The sequence below is a fragment of the Glycine soja genome, chromosome 7 (assembly GCF_004193775.1).
Source record: "Glycine soja cultivar W05 chromosome 7, ASM419377v2, whole genome shotgun sequence".
Lineage (NCBI taxonomy): Eukaryota > Viridiplantae > Streptophyta > Magnoliopsida > Fabales > Fabaceae > Glycine > Glycine soja.
Window position 1 is genome coordinate 46024072 of NC_041008.1, and position 27424 is coordinate 46051495.

Here is a 27424-nt window from a genome sequence, read left to right on the forward strand (position 1 = left end):
AACCCGCGGATTTCCTGCTACGGCGACCAAATATATAAACAAAATTAATTATTCGCTAGTAAACTTGATTTTAGGGAAAAAATAATTTTTTTATTGAACACGACACCAATGACACGTTGAAACTCCAAATAGAGTTACTCTATAAGCTCAAAGTCCAAACAATTTTTATCTAATTGTAATTATTCAACTAATTCTTAAGTATTATAAAATTTTCCGGACGAAGATGGCCTATCAAGCAGAAAAAGTTACATTCATAAAAAATTATATTTTATACTGAAAATATTATTATAAGTAAAATTATTTTTCAAAACTCAATTTTTAAAAAATCATGTATTTCAAAAGCAAAAGAAACGGATCTGATCTTTGGTACATAGAGGGATTTGTCTAATTTATTTCTCTTGGGCTAAGAGCTGGGTTTGATTTCTTAATTCCGTTTCCGAATTGCCGTTCACTTTCCTTGGTGTTGTGTTGTTGGTAAAGATAATAACCAAACAAGGGCAGGCCAAATTGCACACAGATAAAAGTTTTAAATTGACGGCTTTGGTTAACTTCAACTTTAGGTCAGTTCGTTGCACACAGATAAGAGTTTCCTTCCAGGCTCCGCTGCCCCCGTAATTATAATTGTCGTTAAGTTAATGACAAAATTGTGTTTTTAGTTTTTATATTTTGTTAGATGTGGTCAAAATTCATTTATTTTTACATTAATGAATGTAGTCTTCAAACTTTTAAAAAATAAGGGTTCACAGTTTTTTTAAAATCAGAAAAATTAAATTAAAGTTTGAAAATCCAATTCATCAATATAAAATACAAGACTTTCAAAACACTTAACTTAATAAAATTTGAAGATAATTAATAGTATTAATAAATCTATCCTGCCTCCAATTTATTCATCCATGTGTCAGTACCACATTTTATTGTCACGTGTTACTCAGCTCAGATACAAGCTACAGGATGCACCCTTCCTCTTTCGTTTCTTTTTTTTTTTTTTTTTACATTGATCATGCTTTTGCACAGATTCACACCTAATTTTTTAATTATAATAATCATTAAAACTTAATATTTATTTCAAATTACTTTTTGAGATTTTTTTTAGTGACTTGTTGAGAGTTGCATGAATCAAATTTTTTTAAATAAGATTCTTTTAGAGTTAGGATTGTAATCGTTCCATCCAAAAAAGAAATTATATCGGATAGATATCTAGGCTAAGGGTCCTCCTTTAACGCATCAAAATGTTTTTTAAATGACAATTTTTATCTCAGCTAAAGGACAAAATTATTAAGGTTTGTGAGAATTAAAGTGAATATTATCTTATCTTAGATACAATAAGCTGATCTAACAATAGTAGCAAACTTAGACAAACGACTATTAAAAGTAGTTTACATGATTCGATTCATAAAATAAATTTGGGGAGAGGAGATTAACAAAATAATTAAGGTCTTTGAAAATTCTGTTGAACATTTTATGAGAAAACAGTAATGTGAGTTGGTCAACACTACTAAAAAATAACTGCTGAGTGCTGGCCAGTATAAAAAATGTTTTACAAAACTGTTTTTAAAATTAAAAACTGAAAAGAGAAACAAACATGCTCTAAATCTTGTGAGTTTTGAGAATGACATAACTCAAAGAAACACTTGATTGTAATAATTAAAAGAACTTGAGAGGTTAAATTTGAATAAAAATTATTAGTGTATCAAAATTTCACATTAATCATGATAGATGGTAAAATTAAACCTTTTAAATTATTTGAGATATAAATTACTAGTATTATTAACATTAATTAGTTTTAGTTAGTTATTAGTTACTAGTTTAGTTACTTAGAATGCTCAAATCAATGTATTGATGTAAAAGTGATTTTGTTCATTTGAGCATTATTTCAATATTAATCCGTTTTTTTTCTCCATTTTCTTCCATTATCGGCTTCCCATGACCTTAAATTTTATTCTTATGCAAGCTTTGCCTTCATTCATTCATTCCTGAGAGATATGAAATTTATCATAAATTATAAAAGAATTAAATTAAAGAAAATCTTACTAAAACTCTATTCTTTCCGAATAATTTACTAATGTCGTGTCAAGAAGAAAACATTCATAGATTGCTATGACTTGTGATAGGAAACATAAAGAAATGAAAACTAGTTATGTTGCTTGCATATGAATCATACGAGTTCATTCATTATTTTCACCTTGTTCCTTATTCTAAAGAAAAGCAAAAACTTAAGAAACAGTCTGTCTTCGTGTTTCGGTACTCTCTGTCTTTTTCCTCTCCGGGGACTTACGCTTTAGCTTTATCTTTAGTGAGTAAAAATCATTATAGCAACATGTGCTTCGAGACATGCATAAACGACTTGGTTGTACTGATTACTGACATTTAATTACCCTAATTATGCTGAAAAACGAGGATCATATTTTTCACAAATTGGCTTTGTAATCGATGATAATCACATGCTAATCACCTGGCTAGCGACCTTTTGCTTTATGAACCAGTTTTGCTGCCTTTGTACTGTGTAGCATACAAAGACGAATCTGTCAAAGATATTCTTAATTAGCTGTGTGTATCTTTTATCCGATTTTCTCCATAATTTGTTAACAACCATTACCCCGCGCACATACACTAAAGCAATTGATGCAACCGAAATTTCAATTAACAAAAAACGAGAAAGAAATGCTAGGGAGTAGGAACTTGTTTGATTCGTCTACTAGTCATTCAACATTGAGAAAGAAGGGCATCATTGAAGCATAATACAACGAATTTAGACATCTTTATCACAACTACTTTAGTATTTGGCCATCCATTGCTTTTATAATTTTTCTCAATTTCAAAGAGAAACTGGGTCAAGGGGCATATGGCGTGTTAAATTACTAAGCAAAGTATGCTAGAGTTCTACAACTACTAGCCATGTTATCAACTGGCTCTTATTAAAGAGGCTTCATGAATCATGCCCCTTCCTTATTGGTTAGATTTTAAAAGCTAGGCCACCTAATATTATCCTAAAAGGGTTGAGATCATGATAAGTCTAGTTAAACATAATGAACTTTGGTTCAATTAACTATAGGCATGTCCCCCATCTGCCCTTCAAGCTAACACCTAATCTAGTTTTGAATATTCTTAAAACCAAACATAATGATTAATTCACTGCTGTGCCCCCACTTGTGAATTGTGCATAAGTGATTATTCTTGCGCAAATTCCCCCTTCAAAGCATACAGTGTCTGTGTCCAAGAATGAACAACTCAAAGCAACAGAAGCAGCAGCATCAGCTTCAACAAAGAGGATGCAAGGCTTTGTGTTGCAGTTGCAGGTTCAGTGTTTCTTCCTCTGAGGAAGCAGAAAGCTCATCAGCCTCTGACAGGTTCCCTTCTGTTTCAAGCCTTGCACATGCCATGGTGCAAGAGAGACTTGACCAAATGATTAGAGCTAGGCATGTAGAGAGAAGAAGGCAGCAGAGCAGAGAAGGGACCAAGTTTGTTGTAATGGTAGCAATGGAGAAGAGCTCTTATGATCCAAGAGAGGATTTTAGGGAGTCCATGATGGAGATGATTACTGCAAACCGCCTTCAAGACGCCAAAGATCTTCGTAGTCTATTGAACTATTATATCTCAATGAACTCTGATGAGTACCATAGTCTTATCCTTGAGGTTTTTCATGAGGTTTGTACTAGTTTGTTCTTATCATGTAAATGTCATAATTGGTAAAAAAAAAACATGTCACATTGCCAATTGATTCATGAACGAAGCAAGCTGAGCTGGGGAATAGTTTAGTTTTGCTTTTACGTTCTGATTCCATATGCATTATGTGGGGGCTTGCTATTTCACAAACAAAACAAGAGAATGTGGTCGTTAATTTAATGTACAAAAAACTTCGATTAAGTTGGATATTCAACTGCCTCAGCTCTTTACAAATCCATTTTTATAAACGGAAAAATTAAGAAAAACATTTTACCAACATGGAGAAAGACGCTTCAAGCGCAAGTCATTGAACTGTATTAATTAGTTATGATAAAATAATAAAGAGCATTTGGTAATTAGCGAAGAATGCAAAACCTAAACCAAAATAATAAAATAGGATACAATGTGAATGGCATTCTTTTTTGGATACAATATGAATGATTTATTGCTTGGTAAATGGTAAGGACGTGTATTGTAAATAAAGTAGTACGTCTTAACTCTTAATAAGTTAATACCACCTTTTTTTACTATCCAACATTTTGATATATTTCAAAATCAAGTAGAGCGGATGCTATTGGAAAACAATTGACCCATCTAGATTTGAGAATTCTTACCGAAATGAATAAGGGAAGAGGAGATCCTCATACAGCGGCTGGCGGACCTATGAGGGTGTGCATTTACACCTTCTCATTCTTTAAAATTTATCAAATTTATAAATAAAATTTTATATTTTATTTTATATTTATATAATTGAAGCCACTCATTTTATTTTTTTTATAATTTGCTCCCATTACGTTAAGATCTTGGATCCGTCACTCTCCTCAGATAATGAATATGAATGAAAAGATCAAAAAGTTGGAAGAACAGAATTTTTTGCTTTCACCCATAGAATTGCTTTGTCCGTAGCAATCTGAAAATTACTTTTGTTAACACATATGAAGCAAGAATGGGCCCAAGTTTTTCAGCATGCCTATATAAAAGAGAAACAAAATTTAAAATAACGTACATGACAGCGTTACTGTGATTCATTTTTATTTGGCAGAAGAGACGTGGCTTGTCGGGTTGTTACTCACTTGCCCAAAACAAGCAGAAAATTATCCAGAAATTGGTTGATCACATCAATCCGGGAAAAGTGATGCCATTACAACATTTAAGTGTCAAATGGGAGGGACCATTCTTAATCTTAACAAGGTCGATAGGGTATTAAATTAGTACACCCAACATTATCAATACGCAAGACAAACACAAGGGAGAGTAATTAGAGAGAGACATCTTGCACGTGTCATGAGCAGGAGGAAAGGGACTTAGGAAGGCCTAGTACGTTGGTACTTTTATGGATGGCATGTGTTGCTGCAAATTAAGTTATTAAGGAAGAAAGGTAGTGTCTTCCGTGCCCTTAATTAATGTGATAAGTAATATGATGGAAAAAAAAAAAGATTGATAGAAAGAAAAAGATGCAAATGAGATGGAAGAGAAAGTAAATTTATATTTATAAAGTACTCATTTTGTCATTCTTTGTAAGAAAAACTCTCTGCATAAACTCTATTCCCTGAATATTTGATAAATGAATTTAGAATACCAATCAATAAGTATAGTGTTTATGCCAAGCGGATAGTACTTGATCTTATGCAAGATCTTTCTCCCATATCCAGTTCTTTAAACACTTATTAAATGGAGCATAAGAGAGAGTGGAAGGACCAATTTAAGGGAACTATCTGTAATTTATAAGATTTTTGTTATGTGTTGGAGAAGGGACCTTGCACGTTGCACCTTTATTTTACGCAGCATCAACAGTTTGGAAACCCGCTTTAAAATTTGCGGTGGAGTACAGGAGAATGTTCTCTTCATTATTTATTAATTTTTTCAGCTAGAGTATTCGTTATTTCTTTCTTTTCTTTTTATCATTTGATAGATTCATCTCTGACAGTGCTCAACAGCCATGAAAAATATGCCTTTTTTTTCTCATCTTGGTTAACATGCTGATAGCCTGCTTGGGTATACATGAGAATTGTACTTTCCACAATTTCAATATACCTTGCTCTTATCCCCTTTTTTTTTAATATTGACATCTACTTGCTCTTATCCTATCCTTGTTACGGTGCTCTTGAGACTTGAGAGCAATATTTTGCTCTCTATTTTGACATTCTGTCTTGTTCTGTTCTTCACCGTAATGAACAGTTTGATCTTTACTGTTTCTGTTGCCGAAAAAGAAACTGGCCCATGATAGTTTTTCTCTACTGATAACTCAAGAAGACCCAAGTCGTTGTTACTTCCAAAAGATCCCCTTCCAATCTGAACATAGCCAAAGAAAATTGAAAATAGCTAAAACAGTATTGATTTCAAAGAAAATAAAGTCGAAAGATAAAGCAAATAATTTATCGGTTAAATTGTACTAGTATCTTACAAGAGACTTATGGGTTGTTTGATTGTATAGTAGTGTGTTTGGATAGTTATTAGAATCAATTTTGTCCCTAAAAACTCATATATTTTTTATGATTGATATATATCTGATTTTTGAGTTTGATTTTTCGTTAATTTTTTCTTCAAATGGAACCCCTACTATTTTAAATGTGTGTTTAACATTCTGTCGTTAATTGAGATTCATTGCTTACATGATTGTTGAACACGTTGACATGTCACAGGTAGGAAAATATTTTTTTTTAAATAAAAAAAATGATTTTTTTCGCTTTTATCTTTTTTTCTTTCTTTTTCCGAACTGCCCCTTTGTACAACCCCTTTCTCTGTTGAGTGTTATTTCTCTTCTTTCTTAGAAAACCTAACTCTTTCTCCCGACCTCCTTCCAGACAAATCAAATCACTGCAACGGCGCCAACATCCGCAAATCTAAAGATGCAATGATTGCAACCACCAATGTCTGGAACATTTGCAATCGCGAACACATCTGCAACCAACATGCTCCGCCACCGCTCCTACTCATCGCTACCACCACCGAGGTGTGCATCTCGCACGAATATTTGTGAGGAGCAGCAGCAAAAGAATAATAATGAAGAGGAGGAAGAAGAAGCGTCGAAGCTGTTGGAGATCGAGAACGGTCTTCGCCTAGTCCCGCGTGTGAAGCTCAACCTCACGGTGTACCCTTCCACGCCCCTCACACTTTCCCACCCAATCGACGAATGGAAGATGAAACACGCACTCATCGACTTCCTCCATTCCTCTCACTCCCTCACGCTCCCCGAGGACGAAGACCTCCAGAAACGCAAGCGCGGCAACCCCGAGGGAGCACTTGGCAGAGGAAGAGTTGAAGCGGCGTGGTGCCACTCTTCGAGAAAAGGGAAAGAGCTTTGTTCCATGGAGGGAGGGCGCAGAGAGTGATAAGAGAAAAAAGGACATGGGTGCACGCAATTGAAAACCAAGTTGCAAATTTTGGTGGGAATGGATGAAGGGCACGATACAAGGAATGTGGTTTTGGTTCCTACGGCGAGGGAATATAGGTGTGCGAGAAGCTACTATCCAGTTCTTGTGGTAATCGGGTTCGGGTATGTTTGGAGCTTTTAAATTTTGGGCTTAAATATGTCGCATAAGGAAACAACTCTTCCTCTGCCAAGTGCTCCCTTTTCCAATTAACAGAGAAGCTTAACGAGATCGAACTCAACCTCGAGGGCGTTAAGTTCAAACTCGCACGTTACTATTCATGTTTCGGATATTTTCAAGGATTGAAGAAGGATTGGGAGGAGCATTCCACATTTCGAAGTCGGCGCGAACCTGATACCGTTGTTCTGAGAGGCATGTCGTCGCGGTGATTCGCTGAGCCTAGGGTTTCGTCTAAGTCCTCCATGCTAGTTACTCACACCATCTTCTTCACTTTTGGCAAAATAAGGCCTGTTTCGGGAAAAAGAAATAAAAAAAGAGAAAGAGAACAAAAATACTTTTTTTTTTAAATGAAAAAGAAAAATATTTTCTTACGTTACAGGTGATATACCAATGCTAACGTAACAGACAATGGAATTCGATTAACGACAATGACTTAGACAAAATTTTTAAAATAAATCTAATTGAAAGAAAAATTTAGCCAAATCAACTTAAAAATCGAATATATATAAAAAAACAAAAATATATTTAAGAAAATAAAAAAAGTATATACCGTGTAAGTTTGCTGAGGTCTGACGAAGGAATACCATTCCCGCTAAGTCACGAACACCCAGTATCTTTTTTATTATTTCAAAACAATTAGTATCTTGTCCTTGTATTGGAGAACTTATTGCTATTTCTCGTCATTTTAATCATGTGAAATTTGGTGAGGCGGTTTATCTGACTCTATAGTAGTTTTTGGTATTGACATAGATAGGTTGGGTGGTAAAAGTGGAAATGAGTCAAATCAAAATTAAATTTTATTAGAAAAATGTTCAAAAAAAATTCATGTTAATAAGAAATTTTTTTATAAATATATTACAAGAATAAGAGATTAGAAAAAAAAGAAAAAGATAATTATGATTTACTTGTTTTTAAAAATATTTTATCCGCTAGACATAGTAGAGAATTGAGAATTCTAATTTGTTTAAATTCAAATAATATAAATAGTATGCATAGAAACACAATATTTTATAATCCAAATAAAGTCTAAAATGGTTTTCCACTTTTGATTAAAAAAAAAATATTTTGAGAAAGAAAAAAAAACTAATGAATTTCAAAAATTTTCTTTGGCCAAAATATCGATTAGAAGATTTAGCTTGTATGAATTGATATTGGTTTAATACCCATAATGGAAGCCGTTTCAGGATAGTAAGGATACATATGTATCCGCGAATGAAAATTCGTTAATCTTTGATCTAGGCTTGAGTTGAATAGGTAAGACTTAAGCTTGACTCATTACCTCAGTTTTCTTAAAGGCTCGTTTGACTTACATAAAAGTCTAACTTGGCCTATCAGCCTCTTTGAAAGTCTGCGACGTCTTTGACCAATTAATTATTTTAAAACCTAGTGAAATATTAACTAAAAAGAGAAACTTATAAAATTTATATGTACAAATCCAAAAATAATTGATAAACAAAATCATATTGAATTTAAGTTGTTAAAACACAAATTATATCAAAAGAAAATGAAAAAAAAGAACATAATATTAAAAAATATATGGATTAGAGATTATTTATACTAATATAGCCAAATAAAAATATTTAAATTGTCTGAAAATGTCTTTACAAAACATTTTTTTCTTTCGAAGTATTAATTTGGTTGCATTATCTTTTTAACTTGAGTCTTTTTCTTTTTGAAAATTTTTCATATACAAGTGAACTCTCTAAGTACTTTATGTCACTTTATCCTGTCATTCATAATGTCATAAAAATGGTATAGATAATAGTTATTATTATTATTATTATTATTATTATTATTATTATTATTATTACTTAAACAAGCCGACTTGTGAAGTTTAACAATTTTTTTTTTATAGTTTGACTTTGGTCTTTTTATCTAAAAAAGATTTTTAAAAAATTTAAGTTTGACCTTTATAGTAAACAAGTCAAGCTGAGTCGAATCTTAAATAAGTCGAGCCAAAAGCCCTTGACAAGCGGCTCGGTTCATTTTCATCCCTATTAACTGGAAAGTGGTGGCTACTTTGTAATACTTCCAACATTTTTGAGTGGTTGATGTTTTTCTTTTTGAAAGTTCGCCATTTTTTATTTTTATTTTTTCTATTCAAAGGGGCTTAAAGCCCAAAAGAGGAGATTATACTGTTATAAAGCGTGGGGTAAAAATTTCCTTTACATCAAAACTAATCAGGTGCAAAGGAGCTGGTGGTTCCTCATATGTCATATTATCAACCTCCATATCACACGCAAGACTAGCCATATATATGAAATTATGAATAACATAAACTGGTCTCAATTGTTTCATCAAATCTATTATTGCTCGAACCAAGGGTACTCGAGACATGCATCCAACTTTGCCTTCTTTAATGCTTTTAACAACAGGTTCTGAATCTACTTGCAGCAAGATATTTTGCATACCTTGATCTCTAGCAATACGCAAGTCCTGTAAAACTCCCCATAACTCAGCAACAAAGGCTGAAGTGCACCCCACTTTATTCGCAAATCATATTTTCCATCTGCCTTGATGACCTCACAGGATACCTCCACAAGTAGCCATACCTCGTGATGATTTCAAAGATCCATCTGTATTCAAGCAAAACCAACCTTCAGGAGGAGAGTTTCATTTCACATGAACTTCCTCTTTGACATGATTTCTAGATGGATTAAATTAAAAGTGGACAGATTTGTATTTCTTCCAATGATGAGAGATTTATTCGCCCTTTTAAATGTGATTGTGTACAAGAGTCCACTCAAAACATAAAATTTCAAGAAACAAAAGCTATGTTAGTTTTAAAATGACAAATGACTAGATGTATCGGAGTAATAGATTTATTTACGTAGAAATAAGCATAAAATTATCAATCTCGATTTTTGTTTTTTAATGCCAGATGATGTGGACTGAATGTGATATAAATATTGGTGCTAGCTATAGCTAGTTGTTGCTTGTTGATAAAGACCTGCGTTTTTCAAAGCATAATTTTAGTTTCTCTCTCACCACCAGGTGACGTTGCATTGCTCAAGATTGGATATGAATAAAAGAGTTCTACTAATTATTTTCCTGTGTGAGCTAATGTTTGATGATGGTTTTGGATATACTACTTATGTTGGAGTCAAGATGAAAATAATTATATAGTGAACACGTTAATTTGGAATTAATAAAACATAGTATAAAATGATTAGATGTTTTGCACTATTTCATTTTAATAATAATAAATAAATAAACTACATGCCTGCTTCACAAGTTTTGTACTACTGTGTTTTTGAAGGAGAAATTTTCAAGTACTACTGTATTTTTGAAGGAGAAATTTTCAAGTACTACTGTATTTTTGAAGGAGAAATTTTCAATTTCTTGACACATTGATGTTTTCTATTTAAAAAAATGACATTATTATCAGGAAAGTCAGATAACTATTATCATAAGCACCATGATTAGTGCCTCGTAGCAGATAGGATGTTTTGAATTTGGCCTTTTTCAGTTTATGATTACAAATGTTTATCTATTCATGCATGCATTTAATAAAATATAAACAGTTGATTAAACTGTTATTGAAAACAAGATAATTGCACACGGCAAAGAGCCACTTGGCAAATCCTTGGTTCGCGCGTCAGCTTCAATGGCCACTGGCTTTTGACTTTATTGCTAAGGCCAGCAGCCAGCTGATATGTGTATACTTTTTTTTTTAAGTATAATATGTGTATATTTTTTATCAATTGAAATTTATAATATATATATATATATATATATATATATATATATATATATATATATATATATATATATGATTGGATGTTTTACTAGTACTTACTAAATCCTTCTAATAATTTTTGAATAAAATTTAATTCGTAAAAGATACATGAAAAAATGTAATAAAAAGTGACAAATGCCTTTAAAAAAAATCTGAATTTTGCAAGTGTAATTTAAAAAAGGTAAATAACAATTTTGGTCTACAAAAGTGTAGTGTGCTCATATATTTTTGAAAGATAAAAATTAAAATTTTAGTCTCTAAAAGTAAAAAAAATACAAAAAATTTATTTATCCAATGTGACACAAGTAAATGAAAGTGTCATAAAAATAATTGTTAATATGACTTAGACCAAAATATCATTGAACTAATTTATCAAATTCAAATTTTTGTTTCATTTAAAAATACAATATAATTATGTAAACATAACATAATAATAAATATTTACAAAAATAAAAAAACAAACATAAATTAAAACAAAGATAATAATAAACATAAATAAATATGAAATATTATGTTTATTATTATATTTATTTTAATTTATGTTTATTTTCCTATCTTTTAAATATTTATGGAAAAGCAATACTTATAATAATAAAAAAAATAAAAATTAAATTATATTTTACTCTCGAATAAAATAAAATTTGGAGTATGACAACATAGTCTAACCAAAATTTATTAATATTTTGATTAATTTATTCTACAATTGATAATCATTTTTATAATATTTTTATCCATATAAATCATGTCAACAGCAACGAACTAAAGTTAGCATGTGAATAATCGTATCTACTTATTTTACTTTTAAAAACTAAAATTTAAATTTTAAAAATTTCTATATATCCTTTAAAAAAATATTACTAAAGGACCCGAAACAGTGAGGAAAAAATTGCTTATTATGTAACGCATTGGGCTTGGTGAGGCGAAGGAGAAAGTCTCCGTTTTGTTTGTATTGTTCCTTCCTTCTATTTTGTCCAGCTCCGCTTTGTTCGGTTTCTGTGTTTCTTTTCCCAAATAAACACACCTAGTTTTCAACAACGGAGCGTCCAACCCATCCGTTTTCCGTTGGCGTCATTGAAGCACATCACGGGATCTCTCTCTGGTGTAATCTTTGATCCCTTGAGTTGAGTGGATATGAGTCAACTGGGTCTGATATTGCAGGAATCGCTCCGCACCGAGAGAGAAACAAGAACCATTCTGGGTTTGCTAACGGAGCAAATGGACGGCGTCGATAGAGCCCAACGGAGGAGACGGACCCTCAAAGAACGCCTCAGATTCACCGGAATCGGCTGTTGTGGAGCCACGTGGGTTTTCCGTCCAATTGTCAGGGAGGAAGGAGGAGGGGCACAAGCACATCAACAGCAAACAAATGCGGCTCAAGATCCGAATCCTAATGGATCCGAATACGTGAGCCCGAGCCCGTCGGGTACGAGTATGAATCTTGCGGCGGCGCTGGCAGCGGAGCGGCAGCTCCGGGATGGGGAGGGGGAGGGGAGGAGGGTGGTGGCGCCGGGGACGCCGTTGAGGGTGTCGTTGATGCGGCTGTTGGAGGAAACAGAGGGCGGGGATGCGGAGAAAGGAGGGGGTGGTGTGGGGAATGATTGGGTGTGCTGCGTGTGCATGGGAAGGAAGAAAGGCGCGGCATTCATCCCGTGTGGGCACACCTTCTGTAGGGTGTGTTCGAGGGAGCTGTGGTTGAACAGAGGTACTTGTCCCCTTTGCAACCGTTCAATACTCGAGATTCTCGACATCTTCTGAAATCACCCTTTTTCCTTTCCTCGCCCCCACGGAACGCACATTCTTTCATCACGTGTAACAGCATAGTCTGAATTTCGTGAATTTTATTTCTGTATTTTAATACTCGTTTTGTTGGGGTACATTTTGTCATTATCTTGGGTTCACTCATTATACCCCACTTACAAAAACAGTGGAAAAGGCTGCGACAAACAACAAAGCCAAGTCTCGGATCTTTTAAATTTGTTTGAAATTCATATGTGCTCATTTTGGGATAATTTTGGCGCTTCAATCATCAAATTTCTAGAAAGGGGACCAATTTCATTGCCATTTTTTTTTTTTATGCTCAAGCTCAATTAATTACAATTGATTTGTGAAGTTTGTCACGCACATGAGGTGATGTTTTTCTTATGCATGCCACACATTTGTGGCACAGTAACATTGACACGTGCATTCTGCAGTCGGTTAGTAGCCAACCCTCTTTGTTGGCACAAATGTATCCAATATTCTACAATACATACACGACAATATTTACCTTGTGTTGCACTTACGGACAGATATATACACGAGTGGATCGAAAATTTTCAAAGAAAAATAAAGAAGAAATTCCAAGTACAGCATTCAAAAATTAAAAATCAATTGAATGTATCAGTGAAAAGTTCCACAATATCCTCTAGCCATTTAGACCGCACAAATATTCAATTTTATATTGCACCTAGATTCAGGTTTTAACTTGGTGCCCGGGGAAGAGGTGTGTGTGGTGGGCTGGGCCGGGGTGGGCTGGGTTCTTAAAAATGGGAGTTACTTTGACCCATTCCCATTGCTAATGGCCCCTACCAAGGGGATGATACCTTTTTTTTCTTTCAAAAATACTCCTTTTACGGAAACACAATTCTTATGTACAGGAAACATGATTCCATTGTATAACTATATTTGTATAATGAAATTGTGTTTCTGTTATATTAAAGGGATAAAAAAATTAACAACGGAAATACGATTTTGTTGTATTGTTTCAATGGAATTGTATTTTTATTATATTAAAGGGGTCAAATAAAATTAACAACAAAAATATGATTCCATTGAAACAGTACAGTTGAATCATATTTTTGTTGTTCATTAGAGGGGGTGTTAAAAAAAATAACAATGAAAATACGATTTCGTTGTACTATTTCAAAGGAATCGTATTTTTGTTGTTATTTCAACAACGATGGTGTGTGGTGCCGATATAGTTGCAAAGCTGGTTTTGTGGCGGCACAGTGGTAGCTGGACCGTGGTAGACGGGAGGGGAAGGGGGAGGAGGGTTGGGGGCACAAGGAAAAAGGAAAAAGAGGAAGGTTTGCACTGAAGGGTAAGGGGGTCTTTTCTCAGGGGAAGGAGGGGTCAACAACAAAGAAGGTATCAACCAATAGTAGTTCCCTTAAAAATGTCTTTTCAAGTGGCATTATTTTGTACAAAAGAGAGATAAAAAGAATGCCTAGAAGTTAAAAAGATAAGATGAGAATATGAAAAACCTAAAAAAGAAAGTGTCAAAATTAAAGTTCGAATATTTAAAATTATCTCAAGAAATTACTTGATAAAGTTCTTTTCCATTTTTCCTCTCAAACTAATAAAATCTAGCTACATTCTTTATAAAAGCATGTAAAAATTGGGTGTCCGCGTCAATTAAAGCTTAATATAAATACAATCCGATGATTCTTGTTGTATACATACATAGATGGATCGATATTTGAATTTATTCAATATTCAAGCTTAGTTTAAATCCAAAATATGTGAAAGGTCATGAATGGGGTCTTGAAGTTTTTCTTTTAATATCTGTTTTGAGAAATAATCTCACGAGTTTGTTCATAAAGAATTTTTGAGTTGTTCTAATCGAACTTTATGGAATAATCTTGCGCTTCAAAATTGAAAGCTATAACACTCTTATACTCTAATAGTATCGTGATATCAGGAGGGTTTTGGACCTTTTGGTTACTCGAACGTAGTACTCCTAACTTTTGAAACCCATCATTTGATCCATTCAAGCAATCCTGTGTTGATCCATTAACAAGCCACGCGCTTGTTAATTCCCAAGTCAACAACACCAGTATAGTTATGTTATGTTGTACTCCCACTGGGCCTGGAGCTTGCTCAATATCTACGTCGTCCCTGCAGCATAAACCAGCACCAGTATATTCACGTGGCAGATATTGTGAAAATGAGCACACAAAACCCGACCCAAAGCTTTTTAGCCAAGTCCACCCAGTAAACAAAATACGCTGCATTGTCATCTCCTTTTCAAATTGAATATTTCTAAATATGCATGAATTTCTCTGATTCCAGAAGCACCAAACTTTTGAACACCAAATTACACTCCAATTTTCAATCTTTCTCCCAGAAGTCATGCCATAAGAACGATTTTGGACTCTCACGTGTATAAGCTTTCTGAGTAGAGCAATCAATCACATAACTTGGCATCAAGTTTTTTTTATCCATAAGAATAAAAAATAATATCAGAAAATTTACATAAGTCGCGCACCTTATTGAGCTAGACTTCCTCTACCATCACTTGCATCAACTGATAACAAATAATTAGGATGACATTTTTTTTTTCCATTTTCTGCTTTTATTATTTTCTGCTTATATTATTGGGAGATTGGGAAAAGGAAAATTCATAACTTGGATTGCTGGTTTTATAATTTTCTATTGATTAGTTGCTCTCACTTGGAAGAACTGCAATTTGTGAATTTGAGAACGAAATAAATAAAATTTAATAGTAGATAAATGTTCATTCATTGTTTAGTGTCACTAGAACTTTATGAGAACTCATCAGTATTCCAACTAAAGATTCTTGATACAGAGTTTCTCCCGAGTCCTTATCCTTATTGTACGTATAGTCATGAGAAATAGAAAGTGTAAAAGGCATCACATATAACTAGATAAAGATGAGTTCTTCCAATTAATGATAATAGATTGAAAAAGTCTACAACCACAACGTTCCTGTTTTATAAAAGTGCATTACGTACATACGTTTGAGTTTAACTGTATATTAATCCCTTGGAAGTAGATGCTTTCCCGTTTAGTACAAGGAACGCATATGTTTTTGGACGTGAAAAGCTTTCATTGTTTTGATTACTAATTTGAGTTAATGGGTCGGGGTCAGTAGTCATCATGATGAGTAGTAGTCTTAGTCTCCATGTTGTAAGTTTAGCTTCAGGAAGATTGAAAGCCTTTTTAGCTTAATTCCTTCTATGTGGTCATCGAAACGTTAACGTGTCTCTGTCTCAATTTTTGCTAATGCTGACTGATCCAATATAGAAACCACGTATTTGGTGTAATTGTGCAATTTGAATCTTTTTTCATTTGATATGTTGTCACGTTGATGTGTGTCTAAGATGTTATTTATTCGGTTATTCCCCCCTCCCTCACATTAAGGTATTGTATAGAGCATTGAGCAATGGTTCTTAATAGTAGATAACAAGATTCTTTATCGATAGCTAGTGACTTGGAGAGATGGAACAATTTTAGTCCTGTCTTTCCTATCTTAACATATGCTCAAGCTTCTTCAATAAAAACTTTTCATTTTTTTATTTCTCTAATTGACATTGCTCCAATATTGTTCCTGAAGACTCTTGTCGGCACCAATGATTACGCAGATCTTACTTTGAAATTAGTCAAATTACATATATATTAAAATATAATAAAAATAAACAAATTTATAAGAAATAAAAGTGGAAAAAAAGAATAAAAAATATTTGATTTTTTGATACTACGTTTTTTTAATGTTTAAAAAAGTTTAATATGAGGATTATTTATAATAGGGGTTAATTTTATCAAAAAGTGAAAACAAATAAACGGTTGAGATTTCTTCTTTCTTAGTAACTTAACTCTAATTTAATATAATGATTATTTATAATAGGGGTTAATTTTAAAAATTAATTCAGATAAAATTTAAATTTAAGTTTATAATTATATGTGCAAGAAGAGATAAAGTTTCATAATTAATTGAAAAAAATAAAGTTTAACGTATTTATATACAAAAGAATAAAATTTAAGAACCGATTTAAGGATCAATTAAGATGTTTATTAATTACTTTATTTATAAAAGAGATAAAATATAAAGAAATTAAATAACCAGTACACTAATTTGTAATTCATAATCACGTATTACTTCCACTTTCGGTATGTATTTATTCCAAAGGAATAATTTTTGCCTTTTCGGTTTGCGATTGGAGATTATATTCTCCATGATGGGGCTACTTCTAATGAATATTAATTGTATGCGTTACTGTTTCATGGGTCTGAAGCGATTCTATGAAGTTGTAATAGAGCACTTCGAAACTACTTTCTAATAGAACACTTCCAAACTTGATAAACGGAGATTATATTCTTCAATTGATATGACAAGCGATTATCATTAATTATTTGAAGGTTCCTGATCACGAATGAGTTTGATTACTTATCACCCTCTTGAAAATGTGAATATATTCGTGTCAATTGATTTAGTACTTCTAAGAGAAACATTAAAAAGAGGGAATTAGATTAATTTTGTTTTCTATTCTTGAATTTTTTGTAAAGTTTATTTTTAGTCTTTAAATAAAATATTTAGTACTTTTGTTTAGTTTCTACCGTTAAGTAGCATAGTTAACTAAAAATGAACGCATTTCCTCTCAATCCTTTTCAAAATATCTTCAAGAAACTCTCAACTCATAACTTCAGTAAACCGAAACTTCTCGAACTGCACTTCTTGAAATCTTCTTTCAAAAAATACGTCTCTTGAACTCTAAAGATTACAAATCCATCTTACTGGTAGCTTTCATAAATCCATATCTTCACTCCATAGTGCAACTACTTTTTACTTCAGCAAAGACTTCTTCTCGAACATTTTGTCATAGAAATAACTCCTCAATAATCTTAAACCTAAAATGTTTTCACAAATTATACACTTGAAAAAAAATTCTGTGTACTCCAAAAGTGCCGATGGATATACTTATATTTATCTTATTTCAAGGAGAAAAATGAATGTTTGAACCTATAATTTATTAGATGTAAGACCTGACTTTTGTAATTCCATAATATACTCATGGATTGAAAAGTTCTTATTCATCTTATTTCATTCGATCAACCCTTTTAAATTTTAACTTTAAAATGATATGTTACTCGTTAATAAAATATTCTTTTGAGTATATTGAGAAGATATGAACATGAGATCTGATACTTCGTTTCTATCAAATCTTGGATGTAAAAAAATTCCATTATTGAACATATTCCCTAATTCATATATAAAAGTATTAATTCTTTTTTTGGACAGGAAAGTATAAATTATTTCTCGTCTATTTTTTCATATAATTCTTTTGTTAGATATTACTTTTTATTTTTTAGGGGTGTTTCCATAATAAAAATTCATGAGAATAATCTTGTGAAAAAAGTAATGTAGGACAATTTGTTTATTCACACGCATTACTTTATTCACATACGTTGAAATCCACTTTTGTCATATATGCTTAAGGGACCAAATGACTTTTTACGAGGAAGTGTCAACATGTCTCCTAAAAATAGAAATAAAATAAAATTGGTGATTTCTATAAGAGTGAAATAGAAAATCTGCAATATTTAAAAGAATTAAATGAATAAACTAAAAAAATTAATAAATGAAATAATCACCAAAATTATTAAAAAAAATTACAATCTTTGAAAATGAAGAATCAAATGAGACCAAGATATTTGAATAGATAAAAATATATTTTAAAAAAGAAGCAAATATTAACTAGTGTTATGAGTGTATTGAAATTTTTTTAATTTTTTTTATAAAATACGTAAAATTGTGTTATTAATGATATTTTTTGTCTTTCTGTAATTTTTTACCATGAATATTTTTTTACTTTAATTATAAAATATTTTTTAAAAGTTTATTAGTTTCTTTTTATAAGATTCTTTTTTAATTTCTACATAGATAAATTACGTTTTTTCTTATTAATTTATTTTAAATATTAATAAGAAATAATTAAGTGGATTGAAAGAGAAAAAAATAATTTTAAAATAATCATATAATTAATTTACTAATTTAATATAATTAATTAAATTAACTAATTTAGTCAACAGAATAAGAAAATAAATAGATTAAGAACACTGGTTAATAATATCCCTAAAAAAAGTGGTGTAGGCTGCAGAATCCTCACAAGTTACAAGGTCGACAATCAGGAAAGGAATTTCAGAACTCAATATCTGCATTAAATGAAAATTCCTTTTGGACATGAAAAGATATTTGCTCTTCCTGATTATTCCCTTTCATGACTACAGCTCTATAAGACATTGGAGGTCACAGATTGGTAAGCACAAATAAGAAAAGCAAGAACAAATTCATAGAGTTCAGAATATGAGACAGTACCATAGATCCTGCTTGCACGTGTGGTGTATGTTCTGTTCCTCCCCTGCAAATAAATTCATAAAACATACTTATGGGCATTAGAGCCACGCAGAATCCATGTATTTTTTTAGTTATACAACATTACTACTTATACATATGGACTCTATGTCATTCATGGAAGTTTTAAGTTATCTAATCTCTTTGGAATCCGTAGAAGGAATTATGTTTGCAAGTTCAGTTTGGATAAATTTAAAAATCATTCAAGCAATGCTGTAGACCCGTCGATATGAAATACACACGTGTGTGTGTATATAAATATATATATATATATATATATATATATATATATATATATATATATATATATATATATATATATATATATTGTGCTACCCTTTACGTATTCTCAGTTACTGTGGAATGTTCGTAATCTAATTGCTATTTACTAACTATAGCATATAAGCTGACCAACTTTTTACGTTGCATATACGGAATAATCATTTTTTTAAAGTTATCTTTGGATTCACAAGCTGTTCACGTTTGAAAAGGCATTCACCTGTTTGTTCAACAATTTGACTGAAGAACAGAATAAAATCCTCTTGATGATAATGTTATCACGAACTTTCTTAGATACCAATATACCATAATAGTCCATTAAATGATCTAAGCTTGGATTGGAAATGGATCTAGACCTTTTAATCGAAGTTACATATATGTTGACCCACATATATATTCTTTTTAAGTTTCAACAACTTAGTTCAGGTCATTAACTTTTTTAATGATTATAAGTTAACCAAATCAGTCAATAGTTCACTAATCAAAGGTTCGATTTGTTGAAATGACATCAGATAAAGAAAAAGAGACAGAGAATTCAGTGGCATGCAGCTTCGTGTTAGTTTCCTACATAACTGTTATGGTTTTAACATCCATCCGATCCAATGGCTTGCTCGTGATTAAGAAATGCTAATTATAATTAACTAACGAGAACATGAGACACAATCTGCCACTGCCATTATAGAAAGTAACATTGCATGTGAGTCAAGACCGAAAGTTGGTGAGTCCAATTCCCGTCAACACTGCAGCCCATGCTTTTGTACGAATTAAAATAAACAACTAAAGAAAGAAACAACACTGTATATTATAAAATTTCTGTTTGTTTTTGCTGGTAGAAAAGATACAGCCCACTGTTTAGTAGCATACAGAAAAGTGAGAAAACCAAAATTGATTAACCACCATGCCATTTCCGCCTCAAAAAAGAAAGAAAACACAGACAGAATGGTCTAGACATTCGTGCCATCTGCTCAGGTAAAAATTTATGGCTAACAATAACAATGGCAGTGAACTCTAGACTAGAGCCTTTCTTTATTAACGTTTGTTCTAGCTAACAATAAAAATTTGTGTTTTTTTAATAAAATAAAATTAACTTACGTACTTTAATTTTTATGCCAAAGTTAGACGACATATAAAAATTAATAACATTAGTTGATTTTAGTTTAGTAATTCGTTTTACTTTCTTATATTAGTATTTTCTTATAAATATTCATAAAAAAGTTTATCCGTGCCAAACCTAAATATTCGATTAGGAAAAGGAAGAGGAACAAAAGGGAAAAGGACAAACGGCTAGCTAATTCTGGGTTAGTTAATGCTGATCAAAATTATACTCCTGTAAAGAGGATTACTTTTGGAGTTTTGTCACTTTGTCATAAGGAATACAATGCTATCGTAGGGAAGCCAACAAAACTCGTACCTGATCAGTGATCAACTTATATTTATGACCGATCAATGGTACTTGTAAACTTTATTTGTGATTATTCTTTTTTTGGGGTTTATGTTGCATTGTTGTATTCTCTTTGTATATTAATTCCCTCTGTTTTTCAAACTATGGCACAACTTGTGCTTTTGTTTGATCTATTCTATTTAATAATACGTCGTTTGGCTTATAAAAAAAACTTTAGAGTTATGATTAATGTGATTTCAAGACTTTTTTTTTTCTTGAATTTCCTCTCAATTTATTATTATTATTGTAATCAAGTCATTTTATCAATTTTCATTTACTTCAATTTCTTAATCCCCCCCCCTAAAAAAAAAAATCTCCATAACTGTCTGAACTTGTTAATACAAATATTTTACACTTTTTTTATCAACCTAAATATCATACATTACTCAAAATTAAAAAAAAAACCTCAAAATTTCTCCTCTTCAAAGCTTTTTTCTTTTTATCAGTTTTTCAACTTTTGAATCTTCTAAATCATTTTCCATCTCAAACCTATATACATGATAAATTAAGAGAGTATTTGGTTTAAGATTTATTTATTTTTATTTTGTTTTAAGTTTGTGTACCAAATAGTAAAACTACAAAAATAAAATAATAAAAAGTTGTTTTTCTAACTGACTCCTGTACATTTTTCTTAAATGAGAAATATAATATATAAAAACAAAACGTCATTTTGTAATTAAATGTGAAAATAAAATTAAAATAAATATTTTTTCAAACCAAACAACTCAAATTTAAATAAAAAATCATTGAGAGATTGGAATCGTATACTAACTACAAGATAAACATTAACAATTAAACCTATATTTATACATGTGTTCTATCTAGTGCGAGTTTTGGTTTTTTTATGTATGTGTGTGTCTAGTGTTTTGGTTTTTTTATGTGTGTGTGTGTGTGTGATAGCTTAGACAAATAATGTTATATTTACATGTTGAGTTAGAAGATCATCATTTAGGATTTAATTATGCGGCAAACATTTTCCGAAATCTCTCAATGCATGTCTTCTCAATTGATTCCTTTATTAGTTCAATTGGCGGTGATCCAAAGGGTTACCTTTTTATGGCATGCCTGGCTTTTATCGTTTTCCCTGATGAAATGATAATGCTGTTGCCTTTGTCACAACTGATAATTAAATATTGTAAAAAGACTGCCAAAAATAATGAATAGATCCTTACATAGATTACATTTTACGTATAATCCGATTATTTGTAAATGATCGATCTATACTACTTGAGAAGAAAACACATTCTTTTTTTTTTTTTTCTAGTTAGTACGTTACAGGAATCATTTTTAGGAGATAAAGCTTATTCAAGCCAAATATATCCAGAACATCGTGAAGTTAACTTTTTAGGCAATTTTTGTTTTCAAACACAAGGCATAAATCTAAAATTTTATTTAAAACAGTCAAGTATATATTATTTGAACCAACCACTCACTAGCTATAAGAAAATATATATGAATGAGTTCAGATTCATTCTACTAATTTACGTGGTTGTTTCTATCATTGCCTAAGTGCATTTATTACCAAGTATCATTATAAATAAATAATGTTTTTAAGATTATAGAAAAAGTTAAATTTGGAATGTGGAGTATTAGATTTAGATTGTCACCCTTCCTTCCTTTTTTTTAAAAAAAATTTTATAACTCACCCTTCCTTACTTTTTCTTCTTTGGATGGAAAGTGCTAGCTATAATCAACAAATTCAATTAAAATTGTCAAAATTTAAGGAAAACTGTTGCATAAGTTAAATTAGTAGGGATAACTTCTACCAAAATATATATAAAAAAATACAATACTTTTTCGATCCATCCTCATCTAAAATGTTCAATTGTTCAATCAATACAACATTGTGCAGTATTAATAATAAAATATTATTAAATAATGGATCATATTATAATATTGAAATATATCTCCTAATAATTCAAATTAATACTAAAAATATTTTTTTTATAGAAGTATGAAATGCTTTTTAAGCATTAAATTATTCAGAGCCCAAGAGGCAACTATCTCGAGAGCCTTGCAGTTACCACGGCTTTGCTTGTAGTTTATCAATAATAATAATAATAATAATAATAATAATAATACCGAAAAAAATCCAGATGAAGACATATTATTTTTCTTTTGATTGAATGATTATATCAAACCGTTACTTACGGCATTATCCGATATTTGAGGAATTGTTACATGGTTCAGGATTAATTATGTAGTTCGACTAATTTCTACGTTATATGTTATTAATTCTTTTTGTAAATTAAGAATATATTTACAGTGTTATATGTAAAAATTAATCGGACTACATTATTCAGGGTCAAATAATTAATATTTTCTCTTTATCAGTCTTTTCATATACTGTTAATCTATATGAGAGCTTGAATCAATTGGTATAGGTTCTTTTGAAATGTACTTGCATTAAATACTTATAGTCTATACTAGCAAAAGTATAACGTGTATATACATTATTTTTGGCATATAATATTAATCTGATATGATATATCCATTTTTCTGTTAACAACAGAGAGCTTCATGCACGGACAATATTTTCAGATAGAACTTGAGGACAATGCCACTAATTGATAATTATCTTTTATATGTTACTTCAATTTCTGGGATGCTATTGTTACGTTATATGATTCATGAGTGTATGTATAATATATGAAACCAAGAGAGGATGAACAGCTACCAAAGAAGAAGTAGGGTCCCATCATTTCCTACCAAGAATGAGGATGCATATATGACTGAAATTAACTCCCTAGGGAGGGAGGATCATGATTCATGGCCACATTCTGTGTGAACATGCACATACTCCACGACTGTCTTTTAGAACTTTGAGATAGATTTTGTTTCCCATTATTTATCCGTTTTCTCTTTCCAATTTCTTTATTCTTTGTAAGTGGGGCACTACAGAATAAATACATGGTGAAAACATCAATGATCCCTTCATAATTTGCCGTAAATATTTCAGCTTCATACCTACCGTTAATAAACTCGATCTTGTAAACAATATTTAATTTATGAACTTAGTCTTTACCACTCGATTGAAATTTGACAAGATTGAAATTAGAGAATATCTGGGTTCACTGATTTTTTCCCCATAAAAATTGAAGATAAGTATAAGGGGTAACTCACATCCTACTAACTATGAAGTTCACCGATTTTCATATTATTATACATATTTATTCCTTGCACACTTCGTTAACAAAGGAAAACGTTACTATTTAATCGTACCTACATTATCACACAATTGAAAATATTCTCATAATAATTATTTCAAGAATCAAAAGATGTCACGGTATGTAATTAAATAGTTGTCTGCGCGCGTACATGCATGTTATATGAGATTTTATAAAGTATGTTCAATTATATATAAAAAAGTATTTTAACAAATTATACTTTTAAGTGTATTTTAAGAAAATCAAATTATGACATTAAAATATTTTATCTAAAAACCAAATGAATTTATATTATCAAATTATCACTCTATTATTTTTTAGAAGAAATATTTTCACAAACTATAAATATATTTAATAGAAAAAACTATTTATCAATTGTTTCATGTTTTAATTATAAATAACTACGAGAATACAACAATACCTAAAAGGAAGAGGAGAAAGAGTTGTCTCCTAAACAGAGAATAGAATTACAACACCTATAATGTTTTAAGGAAGATGAAAACAAATTTTATGTATTTAACTGATTTTCTTAAGAATTTTAATATCATGGTACCCATGAAGAGCACTAACCTTGGCATAACCTTTTCTGTTTTATAATTTTAAATTAAATAATTTGTTCCTTAGGCACTCTCACTGAAGTCGGGGGCCTATAAATTGCACCCCAGACAATGACTCCCCTCACAGCATATAGTCACATAGGCTATTAAGGGTGAGATATATAGAAAAACAAAGGAGAAAAGATAGAAATGGAGAAGTTTCCAGTTGTTGACATGGGGAACCTTAATAATGAAGAGAGATCAGCAACCATGGAGATAATCAAAGATGCCTGTGAGAACTGGGGTTTCTTTGAGGTACTCTTAAACAACATCTATTCTCCTTAATTGATGTTTTTGTTTCAAAATGAAAAGCTAACATATTCCTTGTTTTTCTTTTATTAAGTTGGTGAACCATGGGATATCCATAGAGTTGATGGACACCGTGGAGAGGATGACAAAAGAGCACTACAAAAAGTGTATGGAGCAAAGGTTCAAAGAAATGGTAGCAAGCAAAGGTTTGGAGTCTGCTCAATCTGAAATCAATGATTTGGATTGGGAAAGCACTTTCTTTTTGCGCCACCTTCCTGCCTCTAACATCTCAGAGATCCCTGATCTTGATGAAGATTACAGGTCTTGCTCCACACCACCAATAAATAAAACCTCTATTTCCACTTGTTTGAGTCATTCTTTTGTGTTTCATTTCAGAGACCAATTTATTTTTTGTGGGCATTTTTTTTCAGGAAGGTAATGAAGGATTTTGCTGTGGAACTGGAGGAACTGGCAGAGCTAGTTCTTGACTTGCTGTGTGAGAATCTTGGGCTAGAGAAAGGGTATCTGAAGAAGGTGTTCTATGGATCAAAGGGCCCAAATTTTGGTACCAAAGTTAGCAACTACCCTCCTTGTCCGAAGCCAGAGCTGATAAAGGGGCTCAGAGCTCACACAGATGCTGGTGGCATCATTCTACTCTTCCAAGATCACAAGGTCAGTGGATTACAGCTCCTCAAAGATGGCCACTGGATTGATGTCCTCCCAATGCGCCACTCCATTGTCATCAACCTTGGAGACCAACTTGAGGTATATTATTTTTATATATATACCCATCCCCTGTTTTCTTAATCTTACTCATCATTTTTCACCTTACCAAAATCTTACATCTTGGCTAAAATTTCATGCAATAAATAATATATACATTGATATTGTCTTTTTTTTTAATATTTTCATTCAATGACACGTAATTGCTAAAATTTATTGACTTTTATGCTCTTTATTTCTAATTATAAGATCGTTTTAAGTTATTTATAATCTTTAAGGAAAATAGTTAATTTTATTAATCATACTAAATCTATCGATTATTTATACTATCATTTCAAATTTATTATTTTTTTATCTTTCTATTCATTTAATTGTTTTTTATTAATATATAGAGATACAATAATTAAGATTATGTAGGAAAAATAATAATTTATGTATCTAGAAATTAAAAAATAATCTTATAAAAAGAGAAAAACGAATATTAGAAAAGAATTTTATAATTAGGTAAAAAGGAAGGGAGTAATAATTATACTAAAAATTATATTAAAAATATTTTCTGATTGATAATACACAAACTTTTAAAATACATATTCAAAGAAAAGGTGACAGTAAATAGCATAAGTTGGGGGGAAAGAATGTATGTAACATTAACTTTGTTGATTAACAGCTTGTTGTTTTTGGTCAAAACAGGTCATCACCAATGGCAAATACAAGAGTGTGATGCACCGTGTGATTACTCAAACGGATGGTAACAGAATGTCCATAGCCTCGTTTTACAATCCAGGCAATGATGCATTGATCGCTCCAGCACCAGCCTTGGTGAAGGAAGATGAGACTAGCCAAGTTTATCCCAAGTTTGTTTTTGATGATTACATGAAGCTCTATGCTGGCCTTAAATTTCAGGCCAAAGAACCAAGATTTCAAGCTATGAAGGCCACGGAGTCATCCAACATTAATTTAGGCCCCATAGCAACGGTCTAAGCCTCAGATTGAAGCATTATATTAATTATAATATATATGTTAACTGAGATTACCGGTATCTTTCTTTGCTATGGATGCGCCGTTATGCAGCATGTGTATTTCACAAGGAACTCTCTCTCTCCCTCTCCCTCTCCCTCATGATTCTTCTTTGGCTTATTATGGTAGTTTAAAAATAAAACATTAGCTTGATATGGTAGTTTATTTGTGTAATGTATGTATGTGATGGTTAAGTTGGTGTCATGTATTGATGCACTTCTTTTATCAGAAAGTAACCCGATCTTAGCCATTTTACAAGGAACTCTCTCTCTCTCTCTCTCTCATGATTCTTCTTTGGCTTATTATGCTTTGAAATATTCTTGTCATACAATAGAAAAATAATAAAAATAAATAAATTACCTACCTATCGACATATCCTACCAGCACCTTAATGTTATAAAGTGCATATAACTAGTACCTTTCATAACAACTAGTGGAGGTTTTGTTTTTCCTTTACTATTTTGGGTTGTGAAATTGAAGATATCGTATAATTATTGTAATTCCACATTTCTTCAAGAATTTAGTTTGATGACTCTCCTTAAGCATTTCTTACATGGATGTATTTTAGAAAATTGGGTTTGAATCCCTTGCACTAGAATTTCAACAAAAATTAATAACTAACATTTGACAAAAAAAAATTAACAAAATTGGGTCAAACTTCAATATCCATATGAATTGAATTAAAAAGAAAGGAAAGAAAAACTCAAATATGTACTTAGATCATCTCATCTCACAGACGGGATATGTTGGATATAAACATTTGGAGAATTTACCAAGTGGGCAACCTAAGAAAAAAGTAACTGTCACATAGTTAATTAGGTCATTAATTAGTTTTTCTTCGTAAAAGTCATTAATTAGTTATTTCTAA

General features: G+C 31.5%; 3 protein-coding genes across 3 annotated transcripts; all 3 read left to right on the forward strand.

Annotated features, from left to right (window-relative positions):
- The first annotated feature begins 3059 nt into the window (after positions 1 to 3059).
- LOC114417714 (probable transcription repressor OFP9) lies at positions 3060 to 3853 on the forward strand. The gene has a single exon (XM_028382798.1). The coding sequence runs from the start codon at positions 3220 to 3222 to the stop codon at positions 3688 to 3690; it is 471 nt and encodes a 156-aa protein (XP_028238599.1). The 5' UTR covers positions 3060 to 3219; the 3' UTR covers positions 3691 to 3853.
- Positions 3854 to 11816: 7963 nt separating this feature from the next.
- On the forward strand, positions 11817 to 13014 carry LOC114420205. Its single transcript, XM_028386093.1, has one exon. It carries the CDS (start codon positions 12085 to 12087, stop codon positions 12706 to 12708), a length of 624 nt encoding a protein of 207 aa, XP_028241894.1. The 5' UTR covers positions 11817 to 12084; the 3' UTR covers positions 12709 to 13014.
- Positions 13015 to 24632: 11618 nt separating this feature from the next.
- On the forward strand, positions 24633 to 26818 carry LOC114420206 (1-aminocyclopropane-1-carboxylate oxidase-like). The gene is made up of 4 exons (XM_028386094.1): positions 24633 to 24822; positions 24911 to 25137; positions 25248 to 25581; positions 26230 to 26818. Exons 1-4 carry the CDS (start codon positions 24718 to 24720, stop codon positions 26518 to 26520), a joined length of 957 nt encoding a protein of 318 aa, XP_028241895.1. The 5' UTR covers positions 24633 to 24717; the 3' UTR covers positions 26521 to 26818.
- Positions 26819 to 27424: the final 606 nt, after the last annotated feature.

Coding starts and splice junctions, on each gene's coding strand:
- LOC114417714 (XM_028382798.1), top strand. CDS start 3,220: ATGAACAACTCAAAGCAACAGAAGCAGCAGCATCAGCTTCAACAAAGA.
- LOC114420205 (XM_028386093.1), top strand. CDS start 12,085: ATGAGTCAACTGGGTCTGATATTGCAGGAATCGCTCCGCACCGAGAGA.
- LOC114420206 (XM_028386094.1), top strand. CDS start 24,718: ATGGAGAAGTTTCCAGTTGTTGACATGGGGAACCTTAATAATGAAGAG. Junction 24,823..24,910: donor AGAACTGGGGTTTCTTTGAG/GTACTCTTAAAC, acceptor TCTTTTATTAAG/TTGGTGAACCATGGGATATC. Junction 25,138..25,247: donor GATCTTGATGAAGATTACAG/GTCTTGCTCCAC, acceptor ATTTTTTTTCAG/GAAGGTAATGAAGGATTTTG.